Source organism: Sander lucioperca, chromosome 12 (genome assembly GCF_008315115.2).
Source record: "Sander lucioperca isolate FBNREF2018 chromosome 12, SLUC_FBN_1.2, whole genome shotgun sequence".
NCBI lineage: Eukaryota > Metazoa > Chordata > Actinopteri > Perciformes > Percidae > Sander > Sander lucioperca.
The window spans coordinates 25,116,718-25,139,072 of NC_050184.1; the positions used below are offsets into that span (position 1 = coordinate 25,116,718).

Below are 22,355 nucleotides of genomic sequence, written 5' to 3' on the forward strand. Positions count from 1 at the left end.
TAAAAAATAGAAACTTGTCTGAGAAACATGGTTAAAGCTCTTTTTTTATGGCATTGACGGTAAAGTTACATCTTTAACATGCTTTGATTAAAGGTGGTGGAGGTGACCAGTGACCATACTGTATTGTACTCCAGTGTCCTTTCATGTGTATGAAAAGAAGCCAACTCCCAAACACCTATTGTGATTGTACAAATGTTTTTTGCTCAAGTGATAAGTACACAAGTGCAGCTTAAAGCCATGTTTTACATTTTAAAACCCCATGCTGATAGCTCTTTGAACAATCAGGTACATTGTTACCATTCAGTCCATTTCAGACGACAGGTAACGGTCACTTAAGTGCATTTACATTAGATGTTTTATGCAGAATGCCTCATCTTTGTCCATGCGATGATTCAAAGGATACAGTAGATCTCCCCAATGCACATGTGTCAGTTAGTGGGTGGATCTGACGATACAGTGATGCTCTAGTTCAATCTGAAAGAAAACCGATGAGTCTGTGATGGTTTGTGCCACTACCAAGGCCACAGCTTGTTTAGATACTTGTCAGTCTGTTTCCAATGTACATAAATTGCTTCATGCTCTTTTATCACTGCATCTCTGTTTGTTTGTGTTAATACATATGAACTGGAGTGTGTATGTGTATGTGAGTGTTGCCCTATAGTTCAGAGGTCCATAAACACAGCAGGAGGGAGATAAGATTATCCCACTGGAATGCAGAGTTGATCATATGGACACACACTCCCACACATATGCTCTGTAGTCTGTACACACTCTCATTAGACACAAACACTTGCATGTTTTAGTAAAAATCCATCTTGATCAAGGACAATTTGACAAATAGAGAAGCGGCAAACACAACCTGCAGATTGAAGTGAGGTTTCTCTTTTTGCTGCATCTCCATATAATACATTGTTTTGTACGGACAAAGTGTCAACAAAACAAGAGGATGAATATTGACACAGAGTATTTTGATAATTTTTGTGTGCTGTGGTAGGCAGTTTTCTGGAAATATCGAAAATATGAAAATACTGTCTGCTGCAGCTCTCCCCTCTCTGCCTAAGCCCCTCCTACCAGCACGGGCATATGCATGCGTTTCATACAGTAACCTGTGCGAGTACGCTACTACTATGATTTTTTTATCTCAATCATTCCGATCGTGATTGGGATCCTGATGCCGTTATATAGCAGCAATTGTATGAGAATTACAGTCCTGTTTTCTTTGCAAACTTGTGGGACTGTAAAGCCCTTTAAAATAACATACTGTTATTTGAGGCTCTCACTAGCTACATAAACATGAACTTAAATTAGCCACCGCCGTGAGCCATCACCTGCTAGATTTTCAGAAGCCTTAAAACAGAGTCAGGAGTAGGTGCAGAAGTCTAGTTTTCTCTCAGACCACCTAAATTACAATATGCTGAAAGATTATTATAGATTTTTTTATAGCTTTAAATAAGAGTTCAATTTGTTAAAATAAAACAAATAATTCAACAAAATGAGATTCTTTATTCTTTGTTGTGTTTGGATGTAAGCATTAATTTTTTTTTTAAGAAGCCACTGAGGCTTTGACATTTATAATCCATTCTGTACTTTGGACCAAAAGACAATCTGTCATTCACATTTCGACTCTTTGAATTGGTAGGTGTTACAAGTTGGCTCCTTCTTGTATCAAAAGAGGAAACTCACACAAACATCAACTTAAAGGCTTTATTTGGTCAAACTACAAATGAACATAAACTTAAGTAAAAGTAAAAGTCAACATATAATAGATAAGGGGAAGAGCTATATTGTCTCCAGGGTGGTGCATGGTGAAGAGAGACCACAGCATGGGCTGCAGCCCTCTGTTGAAGTTTAAAACTATTGGATCTGCCCAGAGCCGTTCTGGATCTGCCATAACCAATCGCTAACGTTTGGTCGTGACGTATGTCAACAACAAATCGACTCTCCGTGCGTTCATGGGCATCGGAAAAACATTTTTCCCAGTGAAAACGTCATCATTCACGTCACTTCATGTGGGAATCAGAGGTGGGAAACTGGGGCTAGATTTTGCTAACAGAGTTTCCCAGTTGGTGACACGTTATTGACAACTGACGTACAGAAACATGGCCGACGATCATTCAAATGTGTTGAAGGATGAGAAACTTCCTTCAACACAGAATTGTTTATTATATATTATATTTTGCCAACGTCCACAATGTGCTATCGATTTAGGTTGTAGTCGTCCATTGGTTTCAACAGAGTAACTTAAATTAGTTATAACATTTGTGTGCTATTGCCAGTAACAAGTAAACCAATTCAAGTCAAGTAGGCGCTCGCATAAGAAAACAGCAGCAAATCTTTGTTATTGTGGCCTCCATGTTTTCACACACCTGATGATCTAGGCTACGCCCAACAGTTGGTGGCAGTCATGCAACAAGTTGTTATGCCAAACGGCAATATAACAGAAGAAGAACACGCATAGACAGTGAAGCACATGAACGCTGGCAGTCGGAAAAACAACGTAATCACGGGGGCGGTCCCTGATATTCCCAGGTGGCATGTACGGACCATTAGCATCGCTAGCGTTCGCCTTAGCCAACTCCTTCACCACTAACGGTGCGAGCTGGAAAATCAAACTTTTCCCGAACACTGTGGGGAGGAGGGCCACAACATCATGGCCACCAACAAAACTCAGCAAAGATTGTTCTTGCTCGGGCTTTAACTTCTGGATATTCGGCAGCGTTGCTACAACGGACCGAATGGCTTCACTCGCATCTTTCTCCGCCGCCATTACGGAACTACAACTCAAACTAGCGCACAACCTCAACGTCATCGTTCTCAGCCACTCCCTCTGTTCGCTGATTGGACCGGTAAAGATTTGGCCGGAGAAAACCCAAGAATATACCGCAAACCCAGAAGGTGTACTGAAGGAAAATGAAAATTGAGCGGAAGCACATAGGAGGGCAGAGCCAGGCTATCAGTGCTTCATTCCAGTTCTAAAACAGAGGAGTGAATATGTGTCTATAGTATGTGCCAACACATTCTCTGCATGTGTACATAAGTGAAATAAACTGTTGATGAATTCATCTATCACCACCAGATAATAAATACCACGTGCTTATATTTGGTCAGAGCACTACTGTTGCATGATGGCCTAAACAAACATAAGACAAGACCAACGACAGAGTTACGTACTGTATGAGCAAACACACTCTCATATCTCTCTCAGATGGAAACACTTCCTATTTTTATATGAGGTGGTGAAAGCTGATTTTAGCCACAAATAGTGTCGAAACTTGACTTTCAGGGTATACACACTAAAACCCAAAACCTTTTACAGATGCTAACGGAGGTGGAATTTGGCCAGTGTGTGTGTCTTTGCTCTAACCTTATCTGGACAGCAGGCAGACACCGCAGTCCAACCACAGGCCCACTTTGATGTAATATATGGCACCATTAAAGGTCATCTAATGGTCAGATGCTTACATTCTGAGGGAAACTAACATCTTGGAGAGACCACATGAAGAGTCAGAAAACTTACTGCACCTTTAAAAAAAATAAAAAAATCTTAATGAGTTCCTACTAGAACCATGAGATTTTCTAAGATTTACCCCTTGTACATATAAAAAGTTGCTCTGGTGTCCTTAGAGGTGTCAAAACTGTCATTCAATTATATATTAATATTATTTTAGAGTTAAATCTTTTAATCAACTTCAGTCCTGATCATCACTACCAAATATGCATTCATTTTCAGAATTGTAATCCTTTAAATGTCAGTTTGTTTACATAATAGCCTACCACTGTTGGTTTATTATGAAAAAAAATTCTATTGAGATTGATGGAGTGCCTGTTTAGATTTCAAGCATAGCCAAAAAAAATCCTCTGACTGTAATTTGTTTTCTTTTCATTTAATTATGGACTGGGTCTCTCATTTCTGCATGTGCTACAGATTTTTTGTATCTATTTAACTTATCTTACCACGTCCAGAAATAGTTGCTACTCCTGTGACCCTGTAATGATATGAAGGTTTTCTTGTTGCCATCTAACCATTTCTTTAAAACCTCAATTACAACAAATGCCGTAACAAACTGCTTAATTTGAACCTTTATTTTGAACCTTAATTTACAAAATTAAGACATTAGAATAGACACATTAATTATTATTATAATTATTACATTAATAAAACAAAATACCAGTAAATATGAAATTATAGAACAATGTAATTAATAATAACGAATAATAACATAATTCAAATAAAACTGAAGTAACTCAAAGAGAATAATTTTGTATAGGCCTACATCGATTTTTTTCCCCAAAAAATTTGAATAACCGACAAGCATTTTCTTAAATAATGTGTTAACCTGTAATCGCCAAGACACAGACTACAGACTACAGATCTGCTGGTACTGTTAGAGATCTGTTACTTCAAGACTCCTGATTCATTTACTGTTTTCAGACCTCTGTCAGGATCACTTTGGGTCAAGAAAGGAACAAATTATGAAGTGGCGCCACCTACTGTTCACATGGTGACCTAATCTACAGAGGGACTATTCTGGGACCAACCACAAGGGGGCGGTCAAAGACCAATAATGACCATGTCAATGGGGTTTTCAGGTCAGTGGTTACAGTAAATCAGAAGTCAAATACAATATAATCTTGATTGCATAAATATACAGCATGTTAGTAAGGGTGCAAAGATCACAATAATTTAGAGGTCATTATCACTCAGTTGTCATAAACAACAATGACATCAGAGGTTGAACTGTATTAAATCCTAAAACCTACACACACACACACACACACACACACACACACACACACACACACACACAGATGTGCACACACATTTGTGTTCTGCCAAGCCCTGAAGCTGGAAAAGGTCAACAATGTTTCCTGTAACCCAGCATAACGTGACAAATCTACTTCGGCCTGTTTGGTCTGATGACTCAGTAACAAAACCCTCAGGTTGGACAATACAGTATGTACACTAATGATTTAGTGATGCATGATGAAGAATCCTAACTGTCACAGCAACAGAAGAAATACATAAAATCTTCTTTTTCCTTCTTTTTTCTTTAAACTTTCATAGACATGTCATTCTCAGCAGAACCCTTTAATGTAGCCTACATAAAACAGCTTTGAGCTCTAATACAGTATGTACACGTTGGGACCTATATAATATGCACGTTTCTAACCCTCTGGTTGACCATCTTTATCATCTTTATATTTCTGAAAAAGCAAATTGGGACACATTCTGCCAAGACATGTATTCTATAAAGTGACCTGCAGTTAAAGTACATCAGGCTGTTGGAGCTGCAGACAAGAGTGACTGATGTCTCTCCTGCTTTTTCACCTTAACTTGACACCTGAAGAATGAATATGTGACAATTATGTAAAGATTGTTCATTTAGGTCATAATGTACAGATTTGTAGTGTGTGGGTTATGCAGTTATTGGCACCTGAATAGCACAAGTGAGGTTTTGACCCTCAGAGTGGTATGGCAGATAATGTGTCATGCTGGATAACCTCGACCAACTTGCTAAAAGCAGCTTACATTAATCTAGGTGTCAACTTTTTTCTAGGTTAGGGGTCAATCTAAGTGTATGAGTGTTTGTGTGCTGCTCTTTATAACTTTTTACCCAAATTCCAAAATAAGCGTTGCTTCCAGGAATTCTGTCAGTCCTCTCATTCCTTCCTCTGACGGCAGGCTGAGACAGCAAACCTCTGATCGACCTCTGATTGACCTCTGCTCTTCACTGCAGACTGGGTTTCTATGGCAATGAACGTAAAGAGTTTATCTTTAACAGTATATCATTTTTCAATATGAAAAAAAATCAGCCATCATCCCACACCATTTGTCAACACACATCCAGTCAGAAATGTACATATAAACATACGTCTATAATTATAAATCATTTTTGATTTGAAAATCAACTGTTGTGGACATTTCTGTCAGATAAAAGATGGTGTCAGTAAGGAGCAGCACGGCAGAAAACCTTGAATGTGGAGGCTATTCCTTCAATTTCCTTTCAGAAGGAATTTTAACAGTTACATGTTTGACTGGGTCCTTTTAATCTTAAGCACTGTGGCTTCACATATGCTCTGGTTTATGAGGCCTTGTGACCCCTTGGGTCCTTGGGCTTGTGCCATATAGCCTACACACAACGAAACTGATGAAACATTAATACAAACAAATAATTTGATATATAATATATATATAATATATATATGTAGCCATCTGTATTAAATTGCATGCTCATGGCCCATACTGCTCCATATTTAATATATTTTTCATTTGTCTTTTTTTTTTAAATCTAAAACTTGTAAATAAATAATTTTGAAATAGATTTTATTTCCTGTGACATTTACTTTCTGAATAATATAACAGAATTGTTGCACTGAAATGTAAATTCAAACTTTCAGAGCAGTTTACTGAGCTGGAAGTTATAGAGTAGGAATACGTAACTTTAAATGATTGATAAATCCTTTTCGAGTCCTTTATCGTTTTTTAAGCTCCGATGGTTGTTAGTGTAATTCCTGTGTCATCGGATTAATCACGACTACTCGTCACAATAGAAGAAAAACAAGTAAAATGCAAAGTCAAAAGGAGTGGAGATGCCGGGGATTGAACCCGGGGCCTCATACATGCAAAGCATGCGCTCTACCACTGAGCTACATCCCCTACTGGATGAAAGTAAAACGATTAAAGGTATATAGAGGATGACATTTGTAACAGGAGGGGATTGTTGAGTGGGATGGCTATTTCTGTTCTGACTGAGGCCAAGTTATGTAATTTCAGGTCGCAACCCTTGACCCAGCTCCATGTACTGTATTTCTTCTGTGTGTGTGTGTGTGTGTGTGTGTGTGTGTGTGTGTGTGTGTGTGTGTGTGTGTGTGTGTGTGTGTGTGTGTGTGTGCGTGCGTGTGTGCGTGCGTGCGTACGTGCGTACGTGTGTGTGTGTGTGGGGGGGGGGGGTCCAAAGTGCTCCAGTTCAAGAGACTGAGTTGTTTTTAGTGGTTTAGAGGTTTGTAAACACAAGAAGTGAAGTGACGCAAGCTGCAGGGGGGGAAGTAATGGAAAATAAACTGTATTTGTGGCTCAGTTTTCTTTGATTTTTTTCTTGCTTTGTGCTAGTCTGCAGGTCATATTTTGGTTTCACATCTGAGCAAAGGGCTCCTCTTCCTCCCACGCTAACTTGGAGGGAGAGGAGTCAGAGGACACATTGGTGGGGATTAGGACCAACGTTGTGAAAGAATGAACATACAGCACATTTAAGATCAGTCAAGATAAACTCAGTCAAGACACAGTTGGCCGAAATCCAGTGCTTTCTCTTCACCCAATGTAGCATACCTTCATCCTTTGGGGAATTTAAAATAGCTCCCTTCGTTTCATAATGTTTCATGATATCCTCCAGGGGAGCGTGAATGAGGGGCTGTCGTCCCCCTCTTGAGAGCACAGCTTGTCCTCGTTAATGCTGTGTTTATCAGCACACCCGTGCCAAGGACACCACTTTTAGGCTCTGTTTGCTTAAGCCTTGTAGGGACAGACCCATGAGATGCCCACATGGCATAAGAAGGGAACAAAAAGGAAAGATGCAGAGACAGGATGAGAGACTGACACCTTCCCAGCTTCTTCTCTCTCCCTGTCTGTAGAATGAAATGCCTGCAGAGGGGTCTCCCAGGAGAAGGGAGGAACACTGGTATCAAATCTGTTGTTGTTGTGTAGATTTGGATTGGTGACAGGAACCCACCATGTTGAGCCTGTGTAGAGGGGGGTTAGTAAGGGACTGTAGAGGGCTGGTGAGGGCAGTATGTACAGACAGGCTGTATGCAATAGGAGATGCAGAAAGAAATACTTTATCTTAGGACACAGACCTCCAGACGTTACAGTGGACAGTGCCCAATGGGAATGGCGAGGGTAGTAGCTAATAATAAACTAAAGCAAATGACACTACAGGTATTCATAATGAGTATGATCAGCAAAATATACTCAAAGCATTAATATGAAAGTACTCATTATGCACAAAAATGTCCCCTGTGAGGGATACATTATTAAATCATTAATACTGAGGCATTTTACTGCTGTAGCTGGTCAAGATGTAGCTAGTTTTAACTACTTTATATAAATTTAAGAAGTTTAATTTGTAGATTATGTTCTGAATTCATTGATTCATTGTTTGGTTTAGTCACAAAAATAGTTAAGATGCCTATTGCAATTTCCTAAAACGCAAGTTGACATATTGTCCAATAAACAGTCCAAAAACTCAAAATATTCAGGTTAGCAAATATAAAACAAAGAAAAGCAGCCAATTATCAAATTTGAATGGTTGAAACCAGTGATTTTGTTTTGTCATTTTTGTCTTACAGTAAAATGCTTAATCGATTAGACAAATGGTTGTCGATTAATTTCTTGTCAAATGACTAATTTTAGCTCTTTATAAGCATATCATATGTTTTTTTTTTATGTGAAAACTTAATAGCATATATAATACATGGAAATACAAGTATCTCAAAATTGTATTCGAGCACAGAACTTGCGTAAATGTACTTTGCTTTTCCACCACTGTCTCTCTCACACACATACACACAACACATTTGGACCAAACATCAAGGGCCTGCATCATTGAAGGCTTATGTTTGGCAACAGCTGCATGAATCAACTATTACATTTTTACAGATATTATTTTTTCAATACCCTATCTTGATGTTTTGCATGTTCGTGTTTGTCAGTGTCTTTAGATATAGATAGAGATCTCTTCACCAGCATTTTAAAGGAATATAAAGTTTGACATTTAGGAAAATACTTTTAGTTGCTTTTTTTCTAAGAGTAAGATAAGAAGATTGACAGCACTCTAATGTGTGCATTATCTATGTAGCAAGAGTCGTTAGCTCAGCTTAGTATAAAGACTGCAGGAAGCCTAGCTCTCTCAAAAGTTCATAAATACAGCACCAGCACTTCTAAAACTTTTCCATTAACATGTTATATCCTGGTTATTTAATCCGCACACAGACACAAATGTAAAAACATTGAGTTGTAGTTACACAGGGAGTTATATGGTAAGTATTTTGGCAGGTCTGATCTAGTATCTTCTAGGGCTGCTGTCTTATCATCTGCCAGCAGCAGGGGCTAAGAGAGGCCTGAGAGCAGAGAGAGACACGGAAAAAAGCCTGCAGAGCAGATGAAAAAGATGTTGATGAGGTCATATAAAAATGAATCTAAAGAATTAGTAATTGGACACCATTGTGAAGTTTAAGTTTATTGGATTTATGCATGATTCATTATACTTCATCAACCAAATCATGCCGTGAACCTCAAAGAAGGGAAATGAGTGTTCAAACCATTACCATTTACTTTTCCTTTCCATGTTTTCACATTTTCTCTTTTTAAAATGCATTCCTTGAGGAAGTTATTCTTGACTGACTTGATTGTTCATACATAAACTTAAATCAGCAGAATATTGTGTGAACAAAAAAAACATAAGGTGCCTCTGTGAACTTTGAGTAGTACTGGCTTCTACATACACAGCATCCCCTTAGGATCTGTTTTGTCACCACTCAAGGAAGGGATGAGTTGTCAAATCAAATGACATCTCACAAACAAGTTAGGTTACTGTCTGTTTCAAGCATCAACACACAGACAACAAGCTGGACTTCTGAGTCAACTTGTCTATCGCCACACCTCAGTCTATAACCACCATCAAAAATTACCACTGTTTGCGTGCATGCCTGTCCTTGCTGGGCCAAGGACAGGCATGCTGTTAAACAAGAGCTGCATGTAATATACATGAACATGAACCCAGAGAGAGGGAGAGGAAGGGAGGGAGAGAGAGAGAGAGAGAGAGGGGGGGGGGGGGGATTGCTGTGACCTTTCACCTATTTCTCCAAGCAGCTTGGGAAACTGTGGGAATCCTGTGAGGCCAAGCCACTTCAGTGAAAGCTCTGGCATGGATAAAGAAAAGAAAAAAAGAGGCAGACAAGGTCTTATTTGTGAATGACGTGGTTGTGATCATATCCATTAATATTACTACTATGATATTACTACACATATCCTGAATTGTATTACTAATTGTGCATCATAGTTACTAACATGAACACAATGACATAACAAGTTCCACCAGACCTGTGACTTCTATTGACTAGTTTGAGAACTCAAACAAAAGCAAAGATGAGCAAATTGTTCTTGCTAAATGTTTGTGTACCGGGGTTAGACATCATCATCGCTGCAGGGTGTGTGTGTGTGTGTGTGTGTGTGTGTGTGTGTGTGTGTGTGTGTGTGTGTGTTCTTGTTTAACTATATCCGTGGGGTCCAAAAACCAGGAATACAGTATACTTGTGGGGTTCGGACAGCTTTGTAGGGCCAAAATGCTGGACCCCACAACTTTAAAGGGCTGTTTGAGGGTTAAGACTTGGTTGTAGGGTTAGAATTAGGTTATGGTTAGGGCTAGGGTAAGGGTTAAGGTTAGGCATTTAGTTGTAATGATTAAGGTTAGGGTAAGGGGCTAGGGAATGCATTATGTCAATGACGGGTCCCCACAAAGATAGTGAGACGCACTATGTGTGTGTGTGTGTGTGTGTGTGTGTGTGTGTGTGTGTGTGTGTGTGTGTGTGTGTGTGTGTGTGTGTGTGTGTGTGTGTGTGTGTGTGTGTGTGTGCGTGTGTGTGTGTGCGTGTGTGTGTGTTGCCTAGCACCTGGTAACTGTATAGCCGAAACCTTATAATCCTTCCTTTAGAGAGCTCATACTGTGCTGGACTCTTGTTATCGTCTCTCACTGCTGTGATAATAAAATGACAAAGTCTATGGCAGAAAAAGTAGTCTACGAAGGAGTCTGTATGAGACGCATCTGGAGAGACAACCCTGTAAGGTGTTCTTCGTTTGTTTTAAATTTGCGTTTAAAACATCCAACCAGGCCTGATTACTCCCAAGCACATTAACATGTATTATAAAATATGAAATAACATACTGTAATATAAGTGCTATGCATAGCCCTGAAACAAAACACAGTAATTTTAGGTCCACTGCCAAATGCTAAAGTATGATCCACACCCAGACTTTCTGTTAATCCCATTTAACATTATTAAAGGTTGTTGTACTGTACACCTTACACTTAGTATTAGTATTATACCATCTGCACACTGTAACGACAATATCTTCTTGACAAGTAGCTATGTGTCCCTTTGGCCATGGACAAACAGTCATAAATAAAGACAATGCAGATACATACATATTTCTGTCATTAACCTGGTTAAACTACCGGCTTGCCCTTAAATTTGATAGCATTCCAGTTCCTCCAGGGTAAAAATCAAATATGATCGATCATGTTGGACCTACTGGGTAGCAGGGAGGACATCCAAAACCCTGGTACAGTACAGAGTAATGTGCGCAGACTGTCCGAGTAACCTGTCCAGGTTTGTGCAGACTAGAGTAGAGCCTCTGAGATCTTGAAACCCAGTTGTTGTGGCCAGACTTTGGAGATACATTAAGTTAAGTGCTCCCAGCTTTACTAAAAGAATTCCCTTTTCTGCAACAAGTCATGTCAGCACATTAATATGCGGACATAAACATGCACGTATTGACACATATACACAATCATACACGATGTATGTATGAACACAAGCACGCTGTGAGTATACCCTATTGGCTTAAATCCATTAAAGTACACATGATGATTATAATCTATGGACTTCATTCAAAGACAACACAGGATGATCTCTTACCTAGAGAGACACACATATGCATGAACACACACACACACACACACACACACAGTCACCAGTTTGCACAATCTGCAATAATAAAAGGCAGTGAGTATTCTTTTTTTTATTATCTTTTGGGCTTTTTCCACTTGTATTTGATAGGACAGCTAGGTGAGAAAGGGGAGAGAGAGGGGGAAGACATTAAGGATATTGTCAGAGAGTAGAGACAAACCCTGGACCTCTGCTTTGAGGCATAAAGCTCTCAGTAGGCCTATATGTGCTCCTGCTCTACCACTGAGCCAACCCAGCCACACACCTGGTATTCTCAAAGCTTCACAGCAGACTGCAGAGTGTAAAAGTGACCACCAGGGTTTGTAAAATCTCTCCACAGCTTATTGGTTACTCAAATGCTGCATTCTGAAAAAAGACGTCTGATTGGTTCATATAGATTGAGTGGCACATGGAAGTCCTTCCAACCAAGGCAGAGTGAAAAGATGGATGTTGAGGGGGAGAGGAAAGAGCTCTATTTACAAAGAAAATTTAAAGTAACATTCCCAGTATCACTGGACAAGGAAAGCTAATATGGTTGGTGAACTGGGACTATTCAACAATGTAAATATTCAAGGTTGGCATGAGCATTTGTTTTAGTTAAGGATCAATTGTATAACTCTGTCACAAGAGGAGAATATGCAAACAAGATTAGGTTACCCTGTCTCTTACATGTTGGACAATATTCAGCACCTGATGAAAAAACAATCACTAAAAAAAATATGCAGTTTGACATTTTAAAACAAACATCCACAGAGTAACATAGGATACAACACAGAGATTAAGAGTCCAAAGTCAATTAAGGAGGTAATATAATTGGTTAGTTGCAACAGCCTCAGCTCTGGGTTTTTTTTCTGTAGCTGCTGTCAACAGATATTCATCGTTTCTTTCTACAGAAGGGTTGTATTTGCAGCTATGTGAGCACAGACTCAGGATCAGTTTACCATCCCCCAGCCGTGACTTTAAACAGCAGGAATGGTGAAAGGATAAGCGGATCCCGGATCAGCCTCTGAGTGAAGTCACCGTTTCCATCTGGGTGCAGGTTGACAGCTCCTGTCGCCCAGCCCCCACCCTGTTACCTAGAAGCCCGGCTTGTGGCTTGTGTAATATTCTGATTGGCTGGTTTGTTTGGTGTGGGCGGGGAAAGGGGCATGGCCGATCGTATTGTGATCTCACAATCAGCTGTTTTGTACGTTCTACATTCTGATCCGAGGATCAGCTGGAGGCAGCAATAAACCGAAGGAAAATCTGCAGCGGAAAAAATAGAGGAGAGGAGAAAAAAGCTGCAGATGTTATGATCTAAAAACATCAGTGTAACATTTTTACACGAAGCCCTTCTTCTAAGAAGAAAGCGATTTATTTTTGTATGTTTTAACTACCTCACTTAAAGATTAAAGCTATGCTTTAAGAATTATTGTTGTTTCTACTGTGTGTGAGATCTCGTTTACAACTTGAATAATACTGCAAAGGCAGGTAAGCTCTTCTTCTTGCTTTAAATCTGATAACTTGGTGTGTTTTGTGTTATGTGTGTGATCTTAAGAGGTATCAATTTGTCTCTGCCAGTAAAGCGACTGCATTCCTTAGCCTAAATATTCTAGGCTACTGAAAATATTCATCAGATATCAGCCATCATGAAATAGGTAGAATTACATAGCTTTGTTTTGTCACTGACTCATTAAGAGGCTATATTTGACTGCTGCATTATAATAGGTAATGACCTATTATTAGGCCATGATTGAAAACAGCATAGCAGCCCAAACCAACCGGCTTAATTAGGTCGATTCGACGTCCTATATCCCGGAAAATGACACCAACCTGCATACGAATATATATTACAGGATAGCAGCAGCTGTTGTTTTGTAAATTGCACCAAATGCTGATGTGGAGTCGATGGCGGATGTTGATGTTTTTTTCTGGGAGGCGGACCTTGTAGGCTCAGGTTTTCTGCAATAGTTTTCTGTTATAGTCACTTATTTTATATTATGTGAAATATGATATTATAATGTAGGCCTATTATGATTAGCCTATCCAGCCGATGTCCTTCGTGCACTGTCGCTGAGCCACAACTGTCATTGCTTTGACCCTTCAGCTGTAGAGCTTATAGGCTACGGATAATTCATTTTTAAGCTGGATACTCTGTGTACAGAAAGTCTTGTCTTCTCTCGGCTGGTCAGCTGTCGACAATCTGAGGCCGAGGTCGATGTTTTTTTAATTGTGTTACATAAATCTTAAGGTATCTTAAATGTAAACATTGTTGCTGTGGGCAGCGGATTTTTTTTTTTTTGTAGACTAACGTCAACGACTCCGACGATGACCGTCGACAATAGCAGCTATAGTCACATGGATTGTTTTCGGCATAGTGTAGCAAAATGCAGATGAGCCATAACAACATATATGTGGCATATACATGGTCATAATGTCTTATATTTTCGCTATGTTTGCTATTCAGATGTCTCCTTTTTCTTCGGTTGCCAAAAAGGCTGGAGCCTCTCTGTCAGCGTCAGTGACGTGCGCGTGACGTCACAGGCATCTTGTTTTTATTTCGTGTGTCCCCTCCCATCCTGCTCTGCTCCTCCTCCTTTAAAAAAAAAGAAAAGAAAAAGAGACCCATGTCAAAAGAAAGATCCATAATTCAAGGTCCTTTTTATATTTCAGGATGTGCAGTTGTACCTGTAAAGTCTTATTCATAGTGTGACTTTTGAATAAAAACCGAGTAAGTAAAAACCAATATGAGGCCTGTCTGTACTCCTATTGACCATATCAGAATAAGGCAACATCTCTCTGCTGTAGTGTGTATGTCATATCATGTCTTTTAGATTTAATCTGGTTAATGTATTAGATTTGCCCAGATTTTACTCATTTATTAGTTTATTTGACAGGGACAATGCTCATTGATCAACAGAAAAAAAAACTGTAAATGAGCCACAATTAGCCTAGAGGGCTAATTTAACGTGTTGACCAAGGCCAGATGTTGAAAAGGTATCCTAAAAAATAGAATTAAATGACCTGTCAATTTTATTTTACAACACAATAAATATTCACACGATAGTTCTGTACACATCCACCATTAATTAATACCACAGTGTAGTTACTACATTATAAGGACAAGTAAGGAAAAAAGCTTTTGGGCAGTAAAAAACAAAATAGAACTTATTTTCTATATCATTCAAACAACACATGGGACAGATCCGTTTTTCCTCTTCTACATTAACATATCGTCCTGTTTCAATAGTCAAAGGCAAAACCCCAGATCTCACTTGATCACATAAAGATCTTTGCCTTTTTGTTAAATTATATACAACATATTTCTCTGTGTCATATTCCGGTTTTATCATCACAAAAATATGCAATTTTGGCTTAGCCCATATATCGTCGGCCCACTGCCTTTTGTCTTTAGCAAACACAGATTTTTTTAAACAAACCAATATTCAGCTTTTCATTATTTAAAAACCACTCACCAAAACCATAATTACAAAACAATTTGCATATATCGTTAGACCAAGGACCAAGAATGAGTTTATCCCAGAGAAATATTTTCCTCGTCAACCTATTTGCGTCCATATCTAATAAACGACTGTTGCCCTTTTGATGTATACCCTCCTGTTTTTACCTCTTATGAGTTTCTCCTAATGTCAGCAATTGATTTTTAATAAGGAAAAAGGACTGTTAAAGGAAAAATAGGACTGACAAAGACAGAGAAGACCAAACAAGAAAGCCAGACATAATGCTTCTACCTATGCCATATATTAAGGAACTGTCTCCTCCAGGATATAGGCCATACCAGGGTTGGTTATTTGTTCTCTATTGGCAGTGTCAGTAGCTATTTTACGCTAGTCAGATAGCCCTGAATTAGCTGGTACAGCCACCAGATAAAATAGTTTAATCAGGGAAGTAGTCAATGTTGAGTGTGTGTGTGTTTTGTAGTCAATGTTGAGTGTGTGTATTTTGTAAATGTCTGCTGCACCTTATGCAAAGCAGGCCTCAGGCCTTGTCACCAAAATTTTGTTTATCAGGATTGGTCATGGTCTCATGACTTAAGTTTATTAAGTTCAGGAATGCATTAAAACAAGTTCAGACTCAGTTTGTATCTTTTTGGTTTTCCTTTGCAAACCCCCCCCCTCCCCCAATATAACAACAATGTCCCTTTTCATGTAATTGACTGAATAGGATTTTTAACACATATACCTAGACTTTTAGACCTAGAAAAGTGAGTCAAGAAGAACTCAAACAACCCATAGTATTAAAAAAGCATACAGCTAAGAGCTTTCTATCTAGTAGGCTCATGATTTTTTTGTTAATAGGCTTTTACCTTTGCAGCTTTTGCTCAATTTTCTCCCCCAGTTCATTTGTCTCTAATTTCCTCTTGCTATTTCAAGCATACATACACCCATGCAGCCAACAGTCTCCTTGACAGTGATTTGTTAAAATGATTATTCCATCTGACATAAGAAATCTCAGGAGCATACTTCATGGTTGCAATTAGGATGTCTCTTCTCTCTTCTTCTATGTTTCTGGTGTTCATGGTGATTCTTCAAATAAGGACAAAAAAGTGTCAACTTCCCAACAAGCATCCATGCATATCTCCTTCCATGTGTCACCTTTGAATCTGTGCTCCTTTATTAATACCAACCTCTGTCATGTCTTGATCCACTCATGCAGTCGGTGAAATAGTTGAAAGTCAGAAGCACATATTGGATTTCCATAAAGACAGATCAGGCGGTGGGTCAAACAGATCGTGGACTGAAATAGTTTACGATCTGGAATTTAAATCTCTACAACTTTGAAACTACTATACAAATAAACTAATGCATACATAAAAGCATATGGGAAGGAACCAATTTAACCTAAAAAATCAAGAGATATCTTTAAGTGTGTGAGCAAGTATTGGCAAAGGTTTGCTCTCTGTGATCTCTTCAGTCATTCCTTCTTCTGCACTCACACAGTTTAAGTAAATAAAACTCAGCCTTTGAACATGTAAGGGTTAGTCTTGTAAGCTATGATGGTTCAACCATCTGTTCAACATTACATCATCATGCTCACATTTACGCACTTTTCCTTTGCCTCAGTACCTTCTGTCCTAATGACTGCTTTCTGTCTTCACATTTCAACATTGTGCACATTCACTTTGTTTGACTTTTGTATCACCTCCTTTCACTTCCTCCCCCTATTCTTCTCTGGCCTGTCCATCTGTCCTGAACCTGTGCTGATTGGTCATCTAAACTTCACGGGGGAGGGGAGTGCAGCCTCAGTGCTGTTAAATTATTTTGAATAAAAGTGGGAAATGTGTTGCTTCATTCAAGGCGATCTTAAGATCCCCAGTTCATCTAATATGCAAGCTATACAGCATTGTTCTTCTGTATTTAATGGCACATTGTTTATAGGCTTGTCGACCTGTCATTACAATACAGGTTAAAATACTTTGTGGTTTGTGTCCAAAAAGTAGTCCCAACTTGTTGTAATGTGTCTTGAAATAACCTGAAGCTCTTACTACACACGTTGCTCATTTTGCATATCTAGTGTTCCCTGACTAAGCATTAGAAAATTAACCCAATAAGTGACTTCTCTTTTTAAAGAAAGATAGTGAAGTACCTTATCTTCTGATTACCACTGACCACCCTCTTCTTTCTCTCTCTCCCTCTCTCTCTCCAGGCCTTTGCTCCAAACCAAGTGAAACCTTACATTTGCACTACTGAAGCCTGTCCACTCCTGTTTATCAAGACCGAGATCCAGCAAAGGGCTTCAAGTGAAAAAAAGAGACAAAAAAAACAAAGAATTGCTTAAAAAAGCAACACGCGATACCTAAACACAAATAAGAAATTCAAAAAGGCAGCTACAGCTTTTTCTTTGTGGAAAACAAGAAGTCATCCAGACTTGACAAAACAAGCAGTCATGTTTCAGCGTTTGAGCAACCTGTTGTTTGGGGAGGTAGAAGAGGTGGAAGCTGAGCTGAAGGGACCCAACCCCTGTGTGACGGAGGCCGACGAAGAGGGATGGATGCTCGTCAACCTGCCTGGTGAGTCTCAGCAAAGGGAGTGCCGCAGTAGCTTGCATAGGTCGGTGTAGCGTTTTAGAGCCACGCCAAACTGGGAAATAGTCAAATTGTGTTTGATGTTCAAAGATTGAGGTAGATGTTCCCTTTGCATGTATATAATACTGACTAACATTTGAAGTCTAGAAGTAATGAGGGGGATGATGGGGTGAGGTGAAGAATCAGTTGGGGCGTGGTGCAACTACACCGCTGTGCTAATGCTGCAATACCAAAAGTGTTGTCTGTCAGTCAATGGAAACATATAATTCTCTGTGAACATACATCTCCTTCCTCTTTATTAATGATCTCAATCATGATAAAGGCAATGATTGAGTATGGACATTTGCTTTAGTGCCTTTTCAGAAGCCAACCAAACATCAAAAGCAACATAAAAGTACCTCTCAGGAGAGTCAAATCAAACATTATGTCACTGACATAATCACCAACCTTAGAGGGTCAACACAACTAATGATGTGACTCTTTTATGTTTTGTGTTTCCTTACCCCCTCTTCTTCCCCTCCTCCAATTTTTTTAAACTCCCTTACATTACCCACACTGGTATGTGTGCGTGTGCGTATGTGATCCCTAAAAACTTGCCCCCTTCAACCTGCATGGCTTTTTGAAAATGTACCACATCTGCATCATTTTTGCAACGTCCCCCTCCCACCTTAAACATCTGTCTTTATTGACTGTCTCATCGCTGCCATGTGCTCAGAAGAATCTGACTACATGGTGCAGGCGGAGGATGAGACAGGAGCCCCACTGATTACACAATCATTCCCAGACAGTAACTTATCAAATCATCAAGTCACACATACAAGGACTGTATGCCCGGCCCCCATTCCCCACCCCCCTCACAAGCGCCGCAGGACACATAAAGGTCGGGCACGAGGTGCAGTAGCACTATCAGACCCCATGTCTTGTCCAAGCGCTAGTCCGTCAGATTCGGGTGCCACCACACCTGTGACCCTGCCGAGACGGGCCAGACTATCCACGTCCTCCTCCACCCCGTCATTGTCCCCTGGCTCTGGAAGTGAGTGTGGGGGCAGTGGGGGTAGAAGTAGGGCAGGTCCAGAGAGAGGCTGCATGGATGAGAGCTGGTTTGTCACCCCTCCCCCCTGTTTCACTGCAGAGGGAGCCACAGCAGAGGCCAGCCCGATGGAGGACCTACTCATCGAGCACCCCAGCATGTCTGTGTACGTCTCACCGAGCAACTTCTCCATGGTCTCCAACAGCAACCTGTCTGTGGTGGGAGAGGAAAGCATTGTCAGCCTGGCGAGCAGCGTGAGGTCAGGAATGGCGCTCTTTATGCTGGCTACACTTGACCTTCAACTGCTTTTTCGGCATCAGCACAACTATCACAACAATCACACCTTCATTTTTTCTTTCCCCTTGCAGTAGAGTGGCAGAACCAGCTGCTGCCCCCGCCAGCCGCAGCACTATGCCCACCAGGGTGAGCCGTGGAGCAGCTGCCCAGGCTGGAGCTCTGGCCAAGGTCACCCAAGTGGCCAGGGTCCAGCGTAACAAAGCCCGCATCGAGCGACGCCATCTGGGCCGTAACCGCATCCAACGCCAAAACCGCACCAGGGAGCAGGTCCCGCGCCACGCAGCCCACGCCAGAAACACCTTCCTTCACCAGCCCAGCAAGCGTAACATCTGCCACTAAACCTCCCACCAACCAGGGGCATTGTTTACTCTGAGGGCATTAGTAGTGCATAGTCAACTCCAAGACACACACGATTAAATGTATTCACCCACTGCATATTTGCTTTCATTTCTGCACATTATATCATATTATACTCAGATACCAGTTGACCAGCTTTTTGTTTTGGTCTAGTAGTCACAAACTAACTCCACCTGATAGTTATGCCCCGTTCTGCTGTTATGAACCAAGCCCTCTGAGTAGTTCCATGTAGACCTTCATTTTACTTGTTGTCTATTGCAGTATCCAAACAACTAAAAATGTCTTCATAATATCGATACTGGTTATACTTAAAAACAATAATGTCTGAGAAAACAACAAAAAGTTTAGCTCTATTGATTTTTTCTCCTATCTAAGTAAAATATTATTTTCTTTCACTCTTCCTCAAGGCATGTTTTTTAAATAATTAAATAATTTAATCCCTAAACTACTGTTTTAAATTTGGAGATAATGATTTGAAATTTCAAACACCAAGTGTACTTTAAGACGTTTCTGTTGGAAACCATGCAAGACAGAGACAAGTTAATTCATCATGTATTCAAAAGCTTTACTACACAGGTGATTCATTTTTTCAGAAAAGGTGGAAGGATATACCGTTTGTGACGAGTGGGAGAGGAAAATCATTAGACTTTGTTTCTCTTCAGTTTGGTCTGTCAACATGTAAAGTAAAAGACAAAGGCAAGGAAACATGGAGCAACCTGTTTCATCATAGGAAACAAATTGATATTTCTGTCTTCTCACTTTGTGAAGGATGAGAGAAAGTAGAAGATGGCGAGAGAGCAAAACAGACTAAAGAGTAAAAGTAATGTCATGAATTATAACTAGACGTTAAAAAGAATGTGGTTAACATGAAACAGTCATAGGAAAGTGTTATGTAACCCTGTGAGCAGCCTGTGAGCATTTAGAAAATTATTTTCTGTGTTGCTCTGGGTAAAGAATAAGGCTAACCCTTTTTGTGAACATGAAGATTGGTGTTATGAGCACCTTTAATATATACATAAATAGAAAAATGTATAAGAAGTATGAATGGAGTTCAAGTGAAAGGATACAGGGCTTGCCTTTGGGTTACAGGGTATGGCAGGTTATAGTAAGTGCAGTGCGGTATTGATGGCAACTCTTTATTTTGTTTTGTGGCATTGTTTTCTGCTCCTTTTGTCCATTAAATCAAACATTATTTTACAGTCTCTCTCTCTGCATGGTTCCACCATAGACAGAAAAAAAGCTTGTTCCTCTCAGACAAAGAGAAAGTACACTTTTGGCTTTTAAGACCAACAAATAATTAAAAAAAATGCTCCCCGTGGTTAATACACAGCATGATGATCATTAAATGTGTGATCTGTAGACTGAAGCAATGTGCCCAGCACACATCAGCCATTTTCATCCGTAGTGTGTGCTGTGATCTTACGTTATCCATGTGAACATCAAAAAGAAAGTACAACCCATTTACACATTAGTCCATTTCATTGAAAATTCACTGACCGCCCAGGAGGCAACTGTCAACAAGCCTAATTGTCTTGCATATGGTCGTGCAACCCATTGCTTTCTAACATCTACTCCATTGCTGTCCACTCCTTTCTCGTTAGTACATCCAGCTCTAACAGTTTCCACTTAAAGATCTAGCTTACTGATATGTATTCAACAACAATAGTAAACAATGGTGCTGAAGTGCATACTAATGTTTGTAAATTATTTGAGACATGGATGTAAGTTTGCACTGTCATACATTTTGTGAGTCAAAGTTTTAGCAGTGTGCTGTGTGCTTGTTTTTTTGTTTTTCTTTTGTGATAATTATTTTCTTTTTGTTTTGATTCAAATTGTGTGTGAAAAGGTGTACTGACACGTTGCTAGAAACTCTTAAAAAAAAAAACAAGAATAATGGTCATTCTCTTGTAAATATTACAAAACAATTTATAACGCTCCGTTAGATGTCAAAGCCTCTCAGGACTTGAGTCCACAACGTTGTGTCCAATGGGACTAATGAGAATCCTCTCTCTGCCTCACCTCTGTGCTCATTATCAAATCAAGAGGGCATTTCATTGGCCAAAAGTGGTGTGTTTGCCCCAACTTCAGTCTCATCTCTTTGAGATGCACCATAAAACAGCACTAGATTTAGAGTTGATATGCTACAGGCAAACACTGCCCTCCAGAGGGTCCACTTAGCACAGCTGTATGGATGCTGGTGAGGATATGTACAATGACATGGTTTTAATACAGTGTTCAAAGGACATATTGTCTGGGGATTCATGTCAGATTGTTTGGAAAATGGAAATGTCTTGTCTCATTTAGATCATCTAAATGAGTAAAATACATTATTTCCCCATGAATGATGTATACCACCATTTTTTCATTTCTGCCAATAATCCTATACATGACTACAGAATATCTGTTAATTTATGATATAATATGAATTGTATATTTTATTCTGTTTAAAGATGACTATTATGTATCCTGTTGATTCCTCCGAATGGTGCAGGAGATGGATCTGAGGGGATGAGTCTAACATGCACACACAGACACACACACATAGTGATCTATATTAAGGCTTACTATTCTAATTGATTGTGTTTCCAAGTTGAATTCTGTTTGTTTGTTGTAAAATACATACAGAGTGAAAACAGAGTAATAATGAGAGATCACATGTGAATGTGTGTGTGTGTGTGTGTGTGTGTGTGTGTATATGTGTGTGTGTGTGTGTGTGTGTGTGTGTGTGTGTGTGTGTGTGTGTGTGTGTGTGTGTGTGTGTGCATACAAAAATGTAAAGACCACCACAGATACCCCTCTGCCACTACAAACCTGTCCTGTTTGCTTTAATTTTATGTCTTCCTTTCTCACCTGCATCATGTAAAAAAGGAAATGTGTTCTCAGTATGTTGTGTGTAGTTATTGGAAGGTGTGGTTTAAGGGTGAA

General features: G+C 39.7%; 1 protein-coding gene, 1 long non-coding RNA gene and 1 other non-coding gene across 5 annotated transcripts; 2 read left to right on the forward strand and 1 right to left on the reverse strand.

Annotated features, from left to right (window-relative positions):
- The first annotated feature begins 4,755 nt into the window (after window positions 1-4,755).
- LOC116062055 lies at window positions 4,756-22,133 on the forward strand. The gene is made up of 2 exons (XR_004107878.1): window positions 4,756-4,811; window positions 21,976-22,133. It is a non-coding gene; the product is annotated as an uncharacterized LOC116062055 (long non-coding RNA).
- On the reverse strand, window positions 6,587-6,658 carry trnaa-ugc. The gene has a single exon. It is a non-coding gene; the product is annotated as a tRNA-Ala (tRNA).
- On the forward strand, window positions 12,899-20,738 carry LOC116062054 (tumor protein p53-inducible nuclear protein 2). Of its 3 annotated transcripts, none has more exons than XM_031316531.2 (4): window positions 12,899-13,191; window positions 17,368-17,731; window positions 18,462-19,035; window positions 19,145-20,738. In XM_031316531.2, exons 2-4 carry the CDS (start codon window positions 17,608-17,610, stop codon window positions 19,410-19,412), a joined length of 966 nt encoding a protein of 321 aa, XP_031172391.1. In that variant the 5' UTR covers window positions 12,899-13,191; window positions 17,368-17,607; the 3' UTR covers window positions 19,413-20,738. The 3 variants fall into 3 exon arrangements, with proteins under 3 accessions (XP_031172391.1, XP_031172392.1, XP_031172393.1); XM_031316532.2 differs by having other exon boundaries at window positions 18,465-19,035; XM_031316533.2 differs by having other exon boundaries at window positions 12,901-13,191; window positions 18,879-19,035.
- Window positions 22,134-22,355: the final 222 nt, after the last annotated feature.